General features: G+C 43.7%; 1 protein-coding gene across 6 annotated transcripts in view; it reads right to left on the bottom strand.

Moving 5' to 3' along the window:
• Nucleotides 1-17,753, bottom strand: part of SLC1A2 (solute carrier family 1 member 2) — a 167,949-nt gene that overhangs the window by 25,645 nt on the left and 124,551 nt on the right. For all 6 annotated transcript variants that reach the window (XM_003480708.4, XM_021085278.1, XM_005660995.3 and 3 more), the window contains exons 7-9: nucleotides 9,852-10,085; nucleotides 4,624-4,818; nucleotides 221-355 (exon numbers count right to left, since the gene is read on the bottom strand). In XM_003480708.4, coding sequence (XP_003480756.2) covers nucleotides 221-355; nucleotides 4,624-4,818; nucleotides 9,852-10,085 — 564 coding nt within the window. The remainder of the gene's footprint in view (nucleotides 1-220; nucleotides 356-4,623; nucleotides 4,819-9,851; nucleotides 10,086-17,753) is intronic.

Raw genomic sequence — 17,753 nt, 5'->3', positions numbered from 1 at the left:
CTAGACGGTGAAGCCCTCAAAGATTCTTTTTCTTCCCTAGTTCCCAAACAGGCGCTCAGTAAATGTTAGAGGGAAGAAAGAAAGGAGGAAAGGAGGGAGTTGCCATGGGGACCGCCGAAGATCTTGGCTGCAACCATGCATCTTGTCCTCCCCTGGGAGGCAGTGCTTAGACCCTCAGCAGGAACCCCCCTCCCACCCCGCCCCTGCCGCAGACACTTACAGCAGCCAATCCACAGCCACCAGCAGGCTGATGTCCTCAGTCGGCAGGCCCACCGCTGTCAGAATGAGGAGCATGGTAACCAGTCCGGCACTGGGGATACTGGCTGCACCAACGCTGGCCAGTGTGGCTGTGAGGCTGTGAGAACAGAAGAGGCCGGGTCAAGGGAAGAAAAAGTAGACTTGGCAAAGCCTTCCCTGGCAGGCAATTCTAGGCACTAATTTTCCCGACAGTCATAAAATCCCTTTTTCTTTGCAAAGAATAGAGAAAGCCGGAGTACCAAGACCCAGGAAAGAGGGTCGATTTGGATTCTGCTCCATCATGATGGAAGCTTACACATTCAGGGCTTAGAGTCTTACCCCTCGTGACATTCGATTTGCCTAATATGCCACAGGGCTCAAGTAAGGTAAGCATGGCTCTAAAAGCGGGCACGGAAATATTAAAGAAGAAAAACAAATCACCCTTCATCCTCCCACAGGAACACCACTGCATTCATTTCTGCTTACGCCTTTATGTCTCGGAGAGAACCAGAGACGTCAAGACTATGTGGCGAGAGTCTGAGGAGACCATTGCCAAAGTTAACATGGGAACGCGGGATAGCAAATATCCAGACTCAACTGAGTGGACATCAGGGAAACAAATCAACAGAATTCCAAATGACATTAAGCTTCAAATGCCTGGACGTTTCACCCTGGGCTGGAAAATGCATTACTCAGAAAGGGGATGCCAAGAAAGGATAATGAAATAACGGGAGGCTTTCCTTCTGAAGCATCTCAACCCTTGCTTTCCAAGTAATGCCAAGGGCACACCCAACACCATGTGGAAGTCTCTGGAAGAGGGTTTCATCTAGGGTTCAAGGGCTCTGTCTTGACACCAGGGAGCCTCTCTGGTCCAGCAAGGGGCAGTGACTTTTTCAGTTCTTTTCTGGACCCCATGTGTAAAAGCTGTTCTTTCTAAATGGAACAATGCTTCTGAAAATACAGGTTCCCAAGTTGCTTTTCTGTCTGCTGAAAAGAAAGGGGGGGGGTGCTGTTTTCTTCATGGCTATACAGTTCCAGATTTTTTAGAGTAGGTCTTCTGGTTCCAAACTAAGAATAAGAGTCCCAAATGGGTTTGACCATTGGTGTGCCCAGGCACCGAATCCTGGTCTCACAGCTGGGAGGGACCTGAACTGACCTCAAGGAAGGTCCCAGGAGGTTTTGTGGTTCACACTGGTTTTTCCATATAACCATCCTTCCCACATTTGGGCTTGGCTCAGAACAGACACTTCCCTACGTGAGATCTACAGAATGCATCTTTGCTTTCGCCCTGGCTCCGTCCATGTAGAGCTGGGGTCAGCGTTTCAACAACTCTGTTTTCCTTGAATCCATCTAGGACGGAGGAAGTAGTAGTGTGCAGTGGTTATCAGCAAAGCTTCTGGAGTTGAACGACCTAGGTTCAAATCCCAGCTCTGCCACTTAGTAACCACATGGCTTTGGGCAACTTACTTAACCTCTTTGTGCCTTGACTTCCTTATCTGTCAAAAAGGAGCTATGAGTGGTGTGTCACTCTTGGAGTCATCGGGAGCTCATGAATCAAAAGCCCTTAGAAGAGGCCGGCACATTGCAACCCCCTAGTAAATGGGAATCGTTATTCTTACTGGGAAATCTGGGCAGGGTGAGGCTGCTTTGCAATGAATACGTCCCTAAAGTCCCAAGGCAGGTGGGACATTCCTGGCAGGTGGGAATTCTCAGTCATTTCCCTGAGATGGATTGAACACCAGGGAAGGGGAACTCCCCAAGTTCCAAGGACCTCTCGGCCTTGGCCGTTTTATTTACAACATCAGTAGCTTCTGCTCTATGAGTCACTCTGACACATCCCTTTGTACTGTGGCCACATTGTCTCGTTACCCCTGGGTTGTGTGAGACAAAGTCCCATAAAGAATTCTTCCTGGAGGTTGGTTCCCTTTCTGTTCCTCCATCCCAAATATACCCTCCTCCAACCACAGGCTCCCCAGGCAGTGACCTCCCCTCTGTCCCTTTATCCTTTCCTGCTCATCCAGTCCTTCTACTCTCCTGGCTCACTTCCCTACGGTTAGTTCTTGGATGCTGTGCAAGGAACTACACACACGTTATTCGCAGCCGGACCTCTCAGCCCTACACAAAGGCACAGATGGTGGCACCAAGGAGTGGATCCAGGGTCACAGAGTTTGAACAAGGTCTGCTGGGATTTGAACCCTCGTCTGCTTGATTCCAGTGCTGCACTGGCTCCTCATGTCCCTCGATCCTTCCTCACATTGAAAACTCTATGATTAATTAATGCATTTGCTGAGAATTCCTGGCCCCTCTTTCCCTGAATACAGGGAAGTGAGGTGAAGAAAGTACTTGGAAGCACAGCTATGAACCTGGACTTGGCTCTTTTTCTCTGATTAAATTAGAGACAGTGACCTACATATACTCTATGGGGGCAGGAGATTTCCACCCCCCACCCCATAGAGACAGCCCTTGGGATGTCTACAAATATAGCAGGTTTCACTGAACTTGACAGGGACACAAGTATTAAATATATTTGTTCCAACTTCATCCTTTTTTTCCAGGGAAAATTCTCAGTAGTATCATTATTAAAATAAAATAAATCTTGGGTAGATAAATTTAAATAACTGAGGCACAATCTCAATCAGCTGGTCACTGGACCATCCTCCCATCTCTAAGTTCTCATCTCGAGGTGTGAACTTGATGGAAAGCATGACTGCCATCAAGGCCAAGAATTCAGGGACACCAAGGAGCTCCATCCATCTTTGAATTTTTAAGCAAGGGAGGTAGGCAGTCTCACCTGCAATCTGTTAGGAGGACATGATTTAGAAGCTTGATAAAATGACCTGAAGCATGTTTTCCACTGACTAACATCATGGCACTTGCTGTATCAGAGTCACATTTTTCTTTCATATTCTAGGAGTGTTATATGAAGCATCAATAGTAGTAACGATACTCGTAGCAAACATTTATTGACAGGTGACAATGCACCAGGTACAAAGCTCTCAACCACACCTGAATGTGTGATGACTGTCCCCCTCATACAGGAAACTGAGGCTCCCATAGAGTACTGCTCTGGACTGAGCGGTGTCCTCCCCAAACCCACTTGCTGAAGCCCAAATCTCCCATGGGATAGAATTTGGAGATAGGAGCTTGGGAGGTGATTAGATCATGAAGGTAGAGCCCTCGTGATGGGTTTAGTGCCCGCCCTTATAAGAGGAGACCCAAGAGCTTGCTCCCTCTCTCCATGCACCAAGGAAAGGCCATGTGAGCAACATCTAGAAGGCAGCTGTATGCAAGCCGGGAAGAGGACGGAGCTGAATTTGCCAGTGCCTTAATCTTGGGCTTCCCAGCCTCCAGAACTGTGAGAAATAAATGGCTGTTGCTTGAGCCATATAACTATGGTATTTTGTTACAGTAGCCTAAGCTCACTAAGACAAATACCTACTTCATCGGGTGGCTGTGAGGATTAGATAAATTAATATATGATCTTTAAATTTACAGAGAAGCAATGTGTTTTTAATGACCTCTTGGGAAAGTATTATTTCTGATTTTTTTTTTTTTTTTCTTTTTAGAGCTGCATGTGTGGCATATGGAAGTTCCCAGGCTAGGGGTTGAAACCAAATTGCAGCTGACAGCCTACATCACAGCCACTGCAACTAGGGATTTGAGCTGCATCTGCAACCTATACCACAGCTCACAGTAATGCTAGATACTTAACCCAGTAAGTGAGGCCAGGGATCAAACCCAAGTCCTTACAGATACCAGTCAGGTTCATTACTGCTGATTGACAATGGGAACTCTGCTTTCTGAATTTGTTTAAATGATGTATATACCTGGTAAAAATAGCTTTAGTAAGAACAAAAAGGTGCTATTTATTTGTAGAAAATGGTATATGTTACACTAAGGAATCTTTCTCCCAGTATTTCATCATTTCCGCTATCACCCCTTGGTCTGGAGTGTCTGGAGTCTCCCTTGGAATGCTGAAGGGAGCACATTTTAATGAAAGAAAAACTGGATCCAGAGTCAGTTGATGTTGGCCCCAGTGACAACCCCACCAGCTCATTACTAACAGTATTAGAGCCTCAGACAAAACACGCAGGCCCCTTGAAGCCTGCGTCTCCTCATCTATTAAATGAACATAGCAATGACTGCCTTGCAACCTCCCGGGACTGTTAAAAATAAAATAACATCAAATTTATGAAGCAATTTCACATAGGCAAGACAGAGAGGCATTAGTATGAGCCTGCCAATAGCTCCTCTTTCCTTTTATTTCTTTCACCATTCTTCCACCTGGACAAGCAAAATTCAAGTGGCTGCTGTGAAACAGAATTAGCCTGGAAGGGGATAGGCTAATAGGTTGTTTCAGGGCTTCCCCAAAACCACTGCACTCACCTTACAGTCACAATCTGGCCTCCATCGAGGACAACGCCATTCATCTGGGCTATAAAGATGGCGGCCACCGCTTCATAAAGGGCTGTACCGTCCATGTTAATGGTGGCGCCAACTGGAAGGACAAACCTGGTCACACGTTTATCAATCCCTAGATTTTCTTCCAGGCAACGGAAGGTGACAGGCAAAGTTCCAGCACTAAGGGACAAAGAGAGGGAAACAAGAGTTATGTCCCCTTTAGAGAAGTAGGACACAGGACAAAGGGAAACGCCATTCAAGGTTCTGGTTCTTTTGTTCCAGTCAAACAGAGTGCCTTGAAAAAAGCAGTGTCTGGAGTCCAATTAAAAACCACCAATTTGGAGGCTCAAATTCAATCTTAGTAAGATGCTAACAGGCAGCAAAATATTTTTGTTGGTTCCAGTTTTTGAGGTCTACTCAGAGGTTCAAGTTCTTATGTCCCTTTGGTCACTATTTCCACCTTGGATTCCATATTGAAGCCCATCTGATTGCCCACATTAATTGGGCTGCAAAGGAAAGTGTCAGAAAAGGATCGGCTATCAACACTAAGATGGAATGAGGAATTTGTGAATGACCCATGATTTCATGATAGAAATGCTGTTTCCAACAGGATGACTACATAGGTTGAATCCAGCCCCTGGGAATTGCCCTGTGCTGGGTTTGCTCATTTTGAGCTTGCTGGACAAACATGTTTAAGATCATTCGGCAAGAATCCCAGCTTCAAGAAATTCACCGGAGACCCTCACAGACAGTCCAGTAAATAAATGGTCATTGGCCAACCCTAAGGTCTCTCCAGCGACAGAGGGCAGAAAAGCAGGTGCTCTGTAGCTAGTCAGAGGCCAATATGGAGTGACTTCACCCCACCCCTCCCAGGCGTGGGATGGGAGTTCATGACCATATGACTCAATCTCAAAGGCCAGAACTCCTGACATATTCTGTGTCTTCTGAAACAGGAGATCTATAAGGATAAGGGTTGCTGAAAGCTAGAATATTATTTCCATGGGACTAGAGAGGATGGGAGGGCAGGTGGATTTGCGTCAACGTTTAAGTAATATGGCAAACAATGCAGAACATTCCAACTGCCATGGAAGTGCCTTGTGGCCCATTCTCTTTTTCTCTTATTCAAAGCTTAGCAAAGTCACTTGGGAAACCCCAATGCAGACAGCGCATTTTTTTCTCTTGCATTTATAGCCTGAGTCATAGTTCCCTCCTCGTGCTTGTCAGAATTAGGGGCTCCAGCCAAGCTGGACAAAGACACCTGCAGTGATCTCAGTTTCTCAGAGAGTGAGAGAGGATCATCAGCATCAGGCACACTAAATAAAATGTAGATTCCAGGGCCTACCCAGACCAGAGGACTCAAAAAGTCTCAAATTAGGTCCTTCTAAATCTGTATCATATCAACCCACGGACACACAAGCCCTATTAACAACCTTACAGAAGCCAGAGTCATCTTACTGGAAAATTCCTTGTGATTTCAGGTCAGGGGTCTAAAGCAGGCCTCCTCCTTGGTCTTAGGCAGGGAGAAGAAATGGATATTTGGAGGTGGTTCATGACCACAACCTATAAAGCCAGGGAGCAAAGCTGGAGTCTGGCCTCATTCACATGCAGGGGCACCATCAGACCTGGCTTGCTGCCCCAGCTGCTTTAATGAAAAGTTAGTGTCCTTTTATTCCTCTTACCCATACCCCAGCCCTTTCCTAAGACCCCTCTGAGGTCACCAGGACACCGTCATTGGTCTGCAGTGGTTGCTCAGCTGCGGGTGGCAGGTGGCTTCTCAAAGGTATGATTCTAAGGACACCGTTGGGAAGACTGGACTATATCCATTGTTATTATCCCATTCATTTCCCCATGATGTCATCAAAGGGTCTTTGGATGCTACAAACAGATTGGAGAAAACTATTTTTTTTTTTTGTCTTTTGTTTTTTCAGGGCCGCACTAGCAGCATATGGAGGATCCCAGGCTAGGGGTCTAATCGGAGCTGTATCCACTGACTACACCAGAGCCACAGCAGCGCCAGATTCGAGCTGTGTCTGTGACCTACACCACAGCTCACGGCAATGCCAGATCCTTAACCCACTGAGCGAGGCCAGGGGTTGAACCCGCAACCTCATGGTTCATAGTCGGATTCCTTTCTGCTTCGCCATGATAGGAACTCCCAAGGGAAAACCACTGCTAAGGCATGAAAATATCCTAATGTCACTACTGGACAGGTTTTGTGTCTTAAAAATCCATAGGTACCCCTTCAGTCCAAACTGGGACTCGAGAATTTTAACTCTTTCCTCAGGTGACAGGCTGACATTCTGACATGGGTTTTGTTGGCTCCTGCCTCAATGGCCATGTGACAGACTCCAAAGGTTGCTAATAATAACTGCCTGGTACTTGAGATTCCTCTTTTTCAATCTAGATTCATTTTAATAACATGTACTGAAGTCACGGGGATGCAGAGAGATGTGTCCCGGGCCATCCCTGACACCAGCCTCTGTGCCTACTGAGAAAAGAGGGTCAACCACTCCCCTCCATGTCCCACTCCATACTGGGTCTTTGAGTAGCTACAGAGCACCTGCTTTTCTGCCCTCTGCTGTTCCGTCCAAGGCCCAAGGAGGTGGAAAGTATATTTAGCTGAATGCCCAGGGCTTTTCCCTGTGGTCATTATGGCAAAGAAAACCTTAGTTAATTCCTAGTATGTGACTCCTGCCACAGTGACTTTTTTTTTTTTTAAAAGAAATTCCACATCCAGACAAAAGCCACAGTTTAACCAAAGATTAAAACCATATATTTTTTTTCAAGTGAAATACAGGGTAACAGAGAGAAGTGAATCTAATATTCATGGTCTTGGCCAGACAACCCAAGAATTTGTCTTTGATTTAAATACGAATTTGGGGTTTCCCTATGCTTAAGAGAGGAAGGGACTGGGATACTTGTCTACTCATTCAAAAAAAAAAAAAAAGATAATGACAATATTTCGAAACACTGTAGCTATCAAAACCATGAAGGTATGTGAAAGACATGTAAAGTAATATTTTTATCATCTTTGGTAGAGAAGATACTCCTAAGCAAAATCAAAGTTCTAAATGCTAAAGGAAAATATTGGTAACTTTGACCAAGATACAAATTAAAACTTGATAGGGGCAAAGAGCACTGTAAACGTTTAAGACAAATGTCAAGTGGAGGGGGACAGTATTTGCAACACGTGACACATAAGTTGATATTTTTACACATAAGAGAGCTGAGAACCAATTAGGAAAGGATGGATCCTCCAACAGGAAATTAAGCCCATACACCTTCTCAGGGCAGGGGAAGGGAGGGAAGGAAGCACACAAAAGAACACAGAAAGATGTTTCCCCTCCCTAGAAACCATGGACATGCGAATTCACTGAGATCACTTTTCACCAATAGGATCTGGAAAGCATTAATGTGGCTGGAAACGTTCAGGGTGGGTGAGTAGGTGGGGAAAGACACACTCCTACACCCAGTTAGTGGGGACATAAATTAATACACTTTCCTAAATAATAACCTGGTGATGTGTTTCAAGACCATCAATGCCCTCACCATTGGACTCAGAAATTCCACTTGCAGAAATTTATCCTTATGGGATCATCAGACATCCTTGCAGAGATGTATTTACAAGGATGCTTGTCACAGCCCTGTTTAATAGACATGCCTTAAATGTACATTTGGGGTGGGGGTGGATTGTAGTATATACAGTATATTATAATGCAGTTTTTATTTATTTATTTATTTATTTATTTATTTATTTATTTATTTATCTTTTTAGGGTTGCTCCCACGGCATATGGAGGTTCCCAGGCTAGGGGTCGAATCGGAGCTACAGCTGCGGGCCTATGCCACAGGCACAGCAACGCAGGATCTAAGCGGCACTTGCGACCTACACCACAGCTCACAGCAATGCTGGATCCTTAACCCACTGAGCAAGGCCAGGGATCGAACCCTCATCCTCATGGATACTAGGTGGGTTCGTTAACCACCGAGCTACAACAGGAACTCTGATGCAGGTTTTAATATCAGTAAGAGATATATAATAAGAGGTATAGCAAGAGCTATATTAATAGATATAATTTAACTTTTATGATATGTGGACCAGTGAAAAATAGCAACTTATATAATATCTACACATACTAAGAGCGGGAAATGTACATAACGATAAATATTAACTTTAACTAAAGGGTTACTGTCAGTTATCAGTGGGGACGTTCCTTTTCTCCAAAATTTTATTCCGTCTGAACTTTTTCATAATGAGCAAATACCATGCTCATCACCAGAAAGCAAACATACAACTAAACAGGATTGTTTTTGTTTTTGAAAAAAAAAAAGTTAATTTTTTCTCCCCAAGGAGAGAATCTTCATGAATAGAGATACTTAGCCATAAGAAATTTACAGGACCAAGAAGGAAAAAGGACAGGAGTATTCCCCTTCATCTTGGGAAAGTGAATGCAGAATCCAGGTCTCCCAGTTGTATATATTTTAGCTTTTTCTGCAACCTCACATTCTACTAGTAAAGAATTCTCATTGATTTGCAAGATGGAAATATAATTTGACTTCCCAGGCTGTCATGACTATTGGCCTGTAAGGTCATTTAAGAAACACCTGATTGGAGTTCCCGTGGCGACTCAGTGGTTAACGAATCCAACTAGGAAGCATGAAGTTGCAAGTTCGATCCCTGGTCTTGCTCAGTGGGTTAAGGATCCGGCATTGCCGTGAGCTGTGGTGTAGGTCGCAGACGTGGCTCAGATCCTACATTGCTGTGGCTCTGGTGTAGGCTGGCGGCAACGGCTCTGATTAGACCCCTAGCCTGGGAACCTCCATATGCTGTGGGAACGGCCCTAGAAAAGACAAAAAAATAAAAAATAAAGTAACATCCTATTACACTCTTTTGGAAAACATTTAAAACTAAACCAATGCTATATGTGTCAAATTATGTGTAGATACGAAGAGTATGTTTTCATCTGGGAAATTTAATATAAGGTCATAGATCCAAGACAGCTGTGTACCAGCAAAAAGTTCATTAAGAGAGCTCCAAAGTTCCTAAAAGGAGCCAAAAGTACGAACTATCCCACTTTTTCAAAAATATTTTAGTAATATGCAAAAAGTGTTCTCATCGAATGTTGTGATCGGAGGGTTTTGAAAAAGAGAAAGAGGCAAAGTAGTTAGAGGAGTGAGCAGAGAGAAACGAGAGTGATTTCTTATGTTCTCTACCTGGAAGCGGTACCCAGGGCAGTGATCCAAGCTTGGAAAATGCCAGCAAAAAAGGAGAAAGGGTTTTTCCTGGTCACTAGAAAGTAAATCAAGGGGAGAAAGATTCCCCCGTGGATGATGAGGCCGACAATCACCGTGATCATGTACATCCCTAGTTGCCTGGCAACCACTTCTAAGTCCTTGATTGCAATGATCTTCCCACAAATTAGGCAGGCGATACCCAAGGGAGAGTACCTGAAAAACATAAAAGAAAAACAAACAAAAAAAAGCATTGAAGAGCTGGTTATGGGATTCAGAATTTAAATCTGGGCTCTCCTGTGTACCACACCTGGGATTTCTATACAAAGAGTTTTGCTGAATGAGGACCATGAGATTCAATAGATGCTACATTCTGCTTTAGATTAACTGTATTATCTGAAATCTTTCCCATGGATCGAGTGGCCCCTGGTGTGATGAAAAATCCCAAGGAAAATCTTGTTGCTTCATTGTAATTTTTTAGGGCTGGCGGAGATAAGCTTTACCATCTCTCTCTTTTTTTTTTTTTTTTTTCTTTTTTTCTTTTGGGGGCTGCACCTGCGGCATATGGAGGTTCCCAGGATAGGGGTCTAATTGGAGCTGCAGCCGCCAGCCTACACCACAGCCACAGCAATGCCAGATCCGAGCTGCATCCATGACCTACACCACAGCTCACGGCAACGCTGGATCCTTAACCCACTGAGCGAGGCCAGGGATCGAACCCACAACCTCATGGTTCCTAGTCAGATTCGTTTCCACTGTGCCACGACTGGAACGCCATCGTTACCACCTCTTAAGAAAGCACTAAGCTAAAAGTTGAGCAGCACCCAGGTTATGTCTTTGAGAATCTTGGTTGACTTCTCTGCTCCATTATCTCCTTTAAAAATGGATAGTGAATTTAGAGTTTCTCAGAGACGCTCACAAGAGTTTCACCAAGTTATAAACGGGAGTTTTTCAACTGTGCATTGTATTCACATTGGAAGGAATTTAGGCAATACAGAGTGACAGGGAAAGAGAGAGATCTGCCAAAACAAGACAAGCAATCTGAGCCAAAGAGTATGTTTAGAGAAATGTGGTTTCATTAATTCCAAGTCGGAAAGCATCTCTTTCCACACTTACTCCAATAACACTGGCCACCATTCATCACGTTTCAAGCAGTATGGGGAGGGCTCCACCCATTTCATTCTCACCACAACCATAACATCAAGGTCATCATGCTTGTTTGGCAAATGAGGAAACTGAGGTTTGGAAAAGTTCAATAACTGGCCCAAGACCACAAAACCAGGAAGGAGGAGGAGAATAATTTCAGATCTGTGAAACTCCACCACGGGGGTTCTCATCACATCAGCCAAATCACTTCTCTCAGAGGAGCACTCATGGCTTCTGGCACCTAAGCAGACAATTTACCATCTACCAACCTGTCCTATATAAGCTTATTTTATATTTCTATATTGGTATTATCTTATAGGGAGCTTGAAAACAATTCACTGTTGTCCTCACTCTTTGAGTCAGCTAACCACGCTCTCTCTCACATTTTGCATGCGTGGCAACACCCTTTTTTAATTGCCTCATCTGGTGCTGTTGGAGCATGAATTTGTTCAGCCTGTGACACTTCCAACTGAAATGAAAATGCTTGTGGAAAGGTGGATACCTTTTCAAGAATTATGAACATATGTGAAAGAAAGACTGTGGGGCTCCCAGCTGAGGGAGGGGACGTCAGGAAAAAGAGAGGAATTCCTAAGCCAGGTTTGGTAGGTTCTTTTGCAGTTGTGTCTACAGCAAGCACTTCCTGGGTAAAAGGTAAGCCAGGAGGAGTAAATGAGAGATGTATACAGAGTTACATGAGACATGGAGCTTGTCCAAGCACTTACCAGCTATGTGACCTTGGTTGGTGACTTAAGCCCATTTTACAGATGTGCAAGTTGAGGCTTAGAGAAGCTAACTGCAACCTCACGGGGTTGCTGTGAGGATTGTGTTTTTATACCTCTTGTCTCCTCATCATCCATTCTTAAGGAGTCAAGTCTGCGTTTCCAAGGCTAAGTTATCTCACAGGCTACTGCCACCCAACTGCTGATGGTTTTCTGAACAAGATATTTCCTCAAGAGGAAGCCTTCCCTGGAAGAGGTGATTTGTAACTGACACTAATTAGTTAAAATATCAGCATAGCTATTCTTTTCCCTGAGGAGCACCTAGCCTGTAGCCTCCACTGCTCCGCTCCTGGAGGCAAAGGCTGGCAACGTTGGAGGACCACTTCCCCAGGAATTAGGGAGTCTGGCCAATAAACCTTCACCTCTCCTGCCATTTTACAGTCTCTGGGTGTGCCTATCTGTACTCACAACATCTCAGCATGGCTCTGTGCTCCTTGGGATTATAAATAAATAAGCAGAAGGCACTTTTGGACTCCGAGCTGCATCTGCAACCTACACCACAGCTCAAGGCAATGCCAGATCCTTAACCCACTGAGCAAGGCCAGGGATCGAACCCGCAACCTCATGGTTCCTAGTTGGATTTGTTAACCACTGAGACACGACGGGAACTCCCTCGGACAAAAAGCACTTATCTTCAGAAACCAAGAGATTCATCCTTTCTCAGGCACCAGTCACCCTTCAAAGGTGTTCAAAAAACACAAATTTCAGAGTTCCCGTCATGGCGCAGTGGTTGACAAATCCGACTGGAAACCATGAGGTTGCGGGTTCGATCCCTGGCTTTGCTCAGTGGGTTAAAGATCCGGTGTTGCCATGAGCTGTGGTGTAGATCAAAGACACGGCTCGGATCTCTCGTTGCTGTGGCTGTGGTGTAGGCTGGCGGCTACAGCTCCAATTAGACCCCTAGACTGGGAACCTCCATATGCCATGGGAGTGGCCCTAGAAATACCAAAAAGCCAAAAAAAAAAAAAAAAAAAAAAAAAGGAAAAAGAAAAAAGAAAAAAAACCCCACAACTTTCAGATGTTTGGGATGCCATTCAATTTCCCTGCTCTTCTGGGACAAGCAATTTGTAGAATGGCCAAGCAAGACCAGCTATAGAGACCCCCTGGAGAAGACACTGGAGCTAGAGTTCGATGGATTAGAGAGGTGATGGGTTACCTCCAGAGCACTCAGCTTGCTGGGAGGAAACTGAGTTCCATAGAGAGTGTTAGTCAAAGGCCAGAAGGTAGTGTGTCAGGGTAAATAAACATGGCAAGCAGGGGCCCGAGTTAACCCAAACACTTTGGTGTCTGGAATTTGAATGAGCATTAATTAGGACAAGGGAAGAACCTTTTCTCTGTGATGGGTTTTACAGTCGCACCTGTTTCTTTTTCTTTTCTTTCTTTTTTTTTTTTTTTTTTTTTTTTTTTTTGTCTTTTTGCCTTTTCTAGGGCCGCTCCCGCAGCATATGAAGGTTCTCAGGCTAGGGTTTGAATCGGAGCTGTAGCTGCTGGCCTACACCACAGCTATAGCAATGTGGGATCCAAGCTGCATCTGCAGCCTACACCACAGCTCACAGCAATGCCAGATCCTCAACCCACCAAGCAAGGCCAAGGACCGAACCTGCAACCCCATGGTTCCTAGTCTGATTCGTCAACCACTGTACCACAAGGGGAACTCCTTGCACCTGTTTTTAAATCAGGTAGCTTAAGCCTCTAGTTCCTGGGTTTCCACATTAATGAATCATCTTGTTTAAAAAATGACACTCCATGGAAAAGAAAAGGCAAATGTCCAAGTTCAAGTTCACTGCTCAACGTTTCTGAGATGAGGCAAACAATCAAAGCCATAAACCAGAGCAAATAAAGAGGCTAAGGGTGGAAATAAATCCACATACCTTTGGTCAACTAATCTGTGACAAAGGAGGCAAGAATATACAATGAAGAAAAGGCAGTCTTTACCAAGTGGGCCAGGAAAACTGGACAGCTACATGCAAGAGTGAAATTAGAACACTCTCTCATACCATACACAAAAAATAGACTCAAAATGGATTAAAGACCTAAATATAAGACCGGATTCTATAAAACTCTTAGAGGAAAATACAGGCTGAACACTCTCTGACATAAACCACAGCAGTATCTTCTCAGATCCACCTCCTAGAGTAATGAAAATAAAAACAAAAATAAATAAATGGGGCCTAATTACACTTAAAAGTTTTTGCACAGCAAAGGGAACCACAGATAAAATGAAAAGACAAACCCAGGGAATGGAAGAAAATATTTGCAAATGAAGCAAATCACAAGGAATTAATCTCCAAAAAATACAAATACCTCTTTCAGCTCAATATCAAAAAAAAACCCAACCCAATCCCCCCAAAAATGGGCAGTAGATCTAAACAGTTGCTTCTTTGAAGAAGACATACAGATGCCCAAAAACACATGAAAAGATGTTCAACTTCATTAATTATTAGATCAATGAAAATCAAAACTACTACGAGGTATTACCTTAGCCCAACCAGAATGGCCATCATCAAAAAGTCCACAAACAATAAATATCAGAGAGGGTGTGAAGAAATGGGAACCCTCCTGCACTGTTGGTGGGAATGCAGATTGGTGCAGCCACTATAGAAAACAGTATGGATGGAGTTCCCGTTGTGGCGCAGTGGTTAACAAATCCAACTAGGAACCATGAGGTTGCGGGTTCGGTCCCTGCCCTTGCTCAGTGGGTTAATGATCCAGCGTTGCCATGAGCTGTGGTGTAGGTTGCAGACGCGGCTCGGATCTGGCGTTGCTGTGGCTCTGGCGTAGGCCGGTGGCTACAGCTCTGATTCAACCCCTAGCCTGGGAACCTCCATATGCCTCGGGAGCGGCCCAAGAAATAGCAACAACAACAACAACAACAAAAGACAAAAAAAAAAAAAAAAAAAAAAAAAAGAAAACAGTATGGAGGTTCCTCAGAAAACTAAAAAGAGAACTACCATATTATCCAGCAACATGATTCACCCCTTCTGGGCATCTATCTGAAGAAAACCATAATTCAAAAAGATACATGCACCCTGATGTTCACTGCAGCACTACTTACAATAGTCAAGACATGGAAGTAACCTAAATGTCCACTGACAGAGCAATGGATATAGAAGATGTGGTACATCTATACAATGGAATATTACTCAGCTATTAAAAAGAATGAAATAATGACCTTTGCAGCAACATGGATAGACCCAGAGATGATGGTACTAAGTGAAGTTAGACAGTGAAAGATGAACATCCTATGATATTACTTATATGTGGAATCTAAAAAAGGGATATAAATGAACTTATATGCAGAAAAGAAACAGACTCACAGACTTTGAAAAACTTATGGTTACCAAAGGGGGCAGGTGGAGGGCAGGGGGAGGAGTGGACTGGGGGTATGGGATTGGCATATGCACATTGAGGTATATAGACTGATTGACCAATGGGGATCTGCTGTATAGCACAGGAAACTCTGCCTAATATTCTGTGATAACCTATGTGGGGAAAGAATCTGAATGAGAGTGGATATGTAAACACGTATAACTGGATCACTTTGTTGTACAGCAGAAATTATCACAAGACTGTAAATCAACTATACTTCAATAAAACTTTAAGATATGAAAAAATAAAAATACAGAGGCTAAGGGCTCCCATGAAAGTTCAGTAATCAAATGATACCCAGTAATTATGGGACCAGTTTCTAAGTTGGAAGAACATGACTACAGAGCTGGGGAGGAAGTGGCTCCCATACTGCCCTGAGATGCGCTGTATCCTCAGCTCTGGGCATCACTTCCAAAGCCACTGGTTCATCCGGGACTGGCCTTTGAAGTCTCTTCCTTACTGTTGCTTCACCCATTCTTGTCTCTGCCCACTTGCACCTCAGTCCTTGTCATCCTAAGATTCCCGCCAGGATGCCCCCTCACCTCTGCACTCGGCTCCACAAAGATACTCACTCACAGCACTAATGAACTCAGAACTCAGTCAGTCCATGCACCCACAGACTCCTGCCTCAGAATCACCTGGCCTGCCTGAAACAATATGGATTTCCTAGACTCATCACGTGCCTATTGTGTTAAAATTTCCTGGAGCTGGTCTTGGGGCATTCACATTTCAAACAGGTTCCCCAAGTAATTTTTTTTTTTTTTTTTTAAATCTATTTAGGGCTGTACCCATGGCATATGGAAGTTCCCAGGCCAGGGGTTAAATTGGAGATGTAGCTGCTAGCCTATGCCACAGCCACAGCAACACCAGATCCAAGCTGCGTCTGCTACCTGCACACAGCTCATGCAACGCTGGATCTTTAACCCACTGAGCGAGGCCAGGGATCGAATCCAAGTCTTCATGGATACTAGTCAGGTTTGTTACCACTGAGCCACAATGGGAATCCTCCCCAAATAGTTCTGATGTGTTTGGAAATCAATGTTTCCAGGAATAAAATCTGATCTGCAACTGATGAAATACCGATATTCCTTGGTCAGTCTTTGGAAACCATTTATTTTAGCTACAGCTTATTCAAGGCCTTTGGTCTTAACCCACTGAAGTGACTAATTTGGGACTTTCAGGCACAGGACAGATGGTGGGCCAGACACGTGGAGTGCAAGTAAGTAGAGGGACTTTCTCAGGCCTGCCGTCAAGCCACTCAGGTTCTGGCCCATGTAGCAACACCAGTCTGCCAGTTTGGGACAGATTTTAAGGGACCTCAGAGTTGGAAGAGTCTGTCAAGAAAGATGCATACATTCCAAGAGTTAGCTAAAGATGCTATTGGTACTCAGGGTCAGAAAATAAGGCAAGTCTCATTTGTCCCAGTCCACTTAGGGAGAGGTTCTGGCTATCTGAGGAGTGACTTCTGCTCAAAGGATTAGACCTTTTCATCAGGATAGGGTGCAAGTCAGCTCGTAGAGACTCCAGGCTCCATTATATCAACAGTGCCTAAAATTACTTTAGGCACAGAAAAAGTATTTATGAAGTGAAGGAATGAATGAATGCATGAGTCGATGGGTGGACTGGTGGGTGGATGGATGGTGGTGGTGATGGGTTAACTGGGAAGAGAATTGAAAGAGTGAGCAGAGATTTCACTTCTCACTTTATGTTTCTATAGTGGTAAGATTATGCCAAGTTTTACTTTCTATTTAAGTTGTGTAGATTTTGAAAAAAACTTTGCAAAAAATGAGGATATGAAAATCATACCAAAATTAAGAGTTTGTCTTTCTTTTCTTTCTTTCTTTCTTTCTTTCTTTCTTTCTTTCTTTCTTTCTCTTATAAATCAGAGGGCTTTGCAAGCTTCTTAAGGAATTTATGCACACAGAAGCAAAGGTTACAGACTGAATTGATGATAATAATGGTAATTACAATATAACAAGAATAAAAAAACTAGTCCATATAAAGTGCTTAGGCAGACACATAGGAAATGCTCCTATGTGCAGAAATATTGATCATAATTCCACTTAGTTCTCATAACAACCCTATCAGTCCATTTCACAAATGAGGATGAGAGGTTTAGAGTGTGTCTAATTTACCTAAAGTCACAACAGCTAGTGATAAGAGGATCCTGATTTCAACCCAGAAGTTGAGTTAGGTAGTACTTCTCTATAACATGCATTACTCAGGCTGTGCAACAAGTTAACCTCTGTGCTAAGTTTTCTCAACAGGAAGATTGGGTTCACAAAAGCACCTCTATTTGCTAGCTATTATTGTGAAAAAAAATAAATGCATGGAAAGTACTGGAATAGTATTAAGCATAGAGCAGGAATCTGTAAATCTGTCATGACTTAATTTGGTACAGTGCAATAATTGTAAAAATACTGAGCATATTGCAAGAATTTAGTAATTCTGTTATAATTTCATACTGATGATTATTAGAATAATAGTAATCTCAATGATATATTTTGCTATTATTATTGTTCTACTACCACATAGAGAAGACCACGAAAGTCCTCTGATGACTTAAGCTTCGAGGGTGTCTTTTAGGGAC

The sequence above is a fragment of the Sus scrofa genome, chromosome 2, assembly GCF_000003025.6.
Source record: "Sus scrofa isolate TJ Tabasco breed Duroc chromosome 2, Sscrofa11.1, whole genome shotgun sequence".
Taxonomy (NCBI): Eukaryota; Metazoa; Chordata; class Mammalia; order Artiodactyla; family Suidae; genus Sus; species Sus scrofa.
The sequence above is the reverse complement of the archived record's forward strand: the minus strand, read 5'-3'. Positions and strand labels throughout refer to the sequence as shown.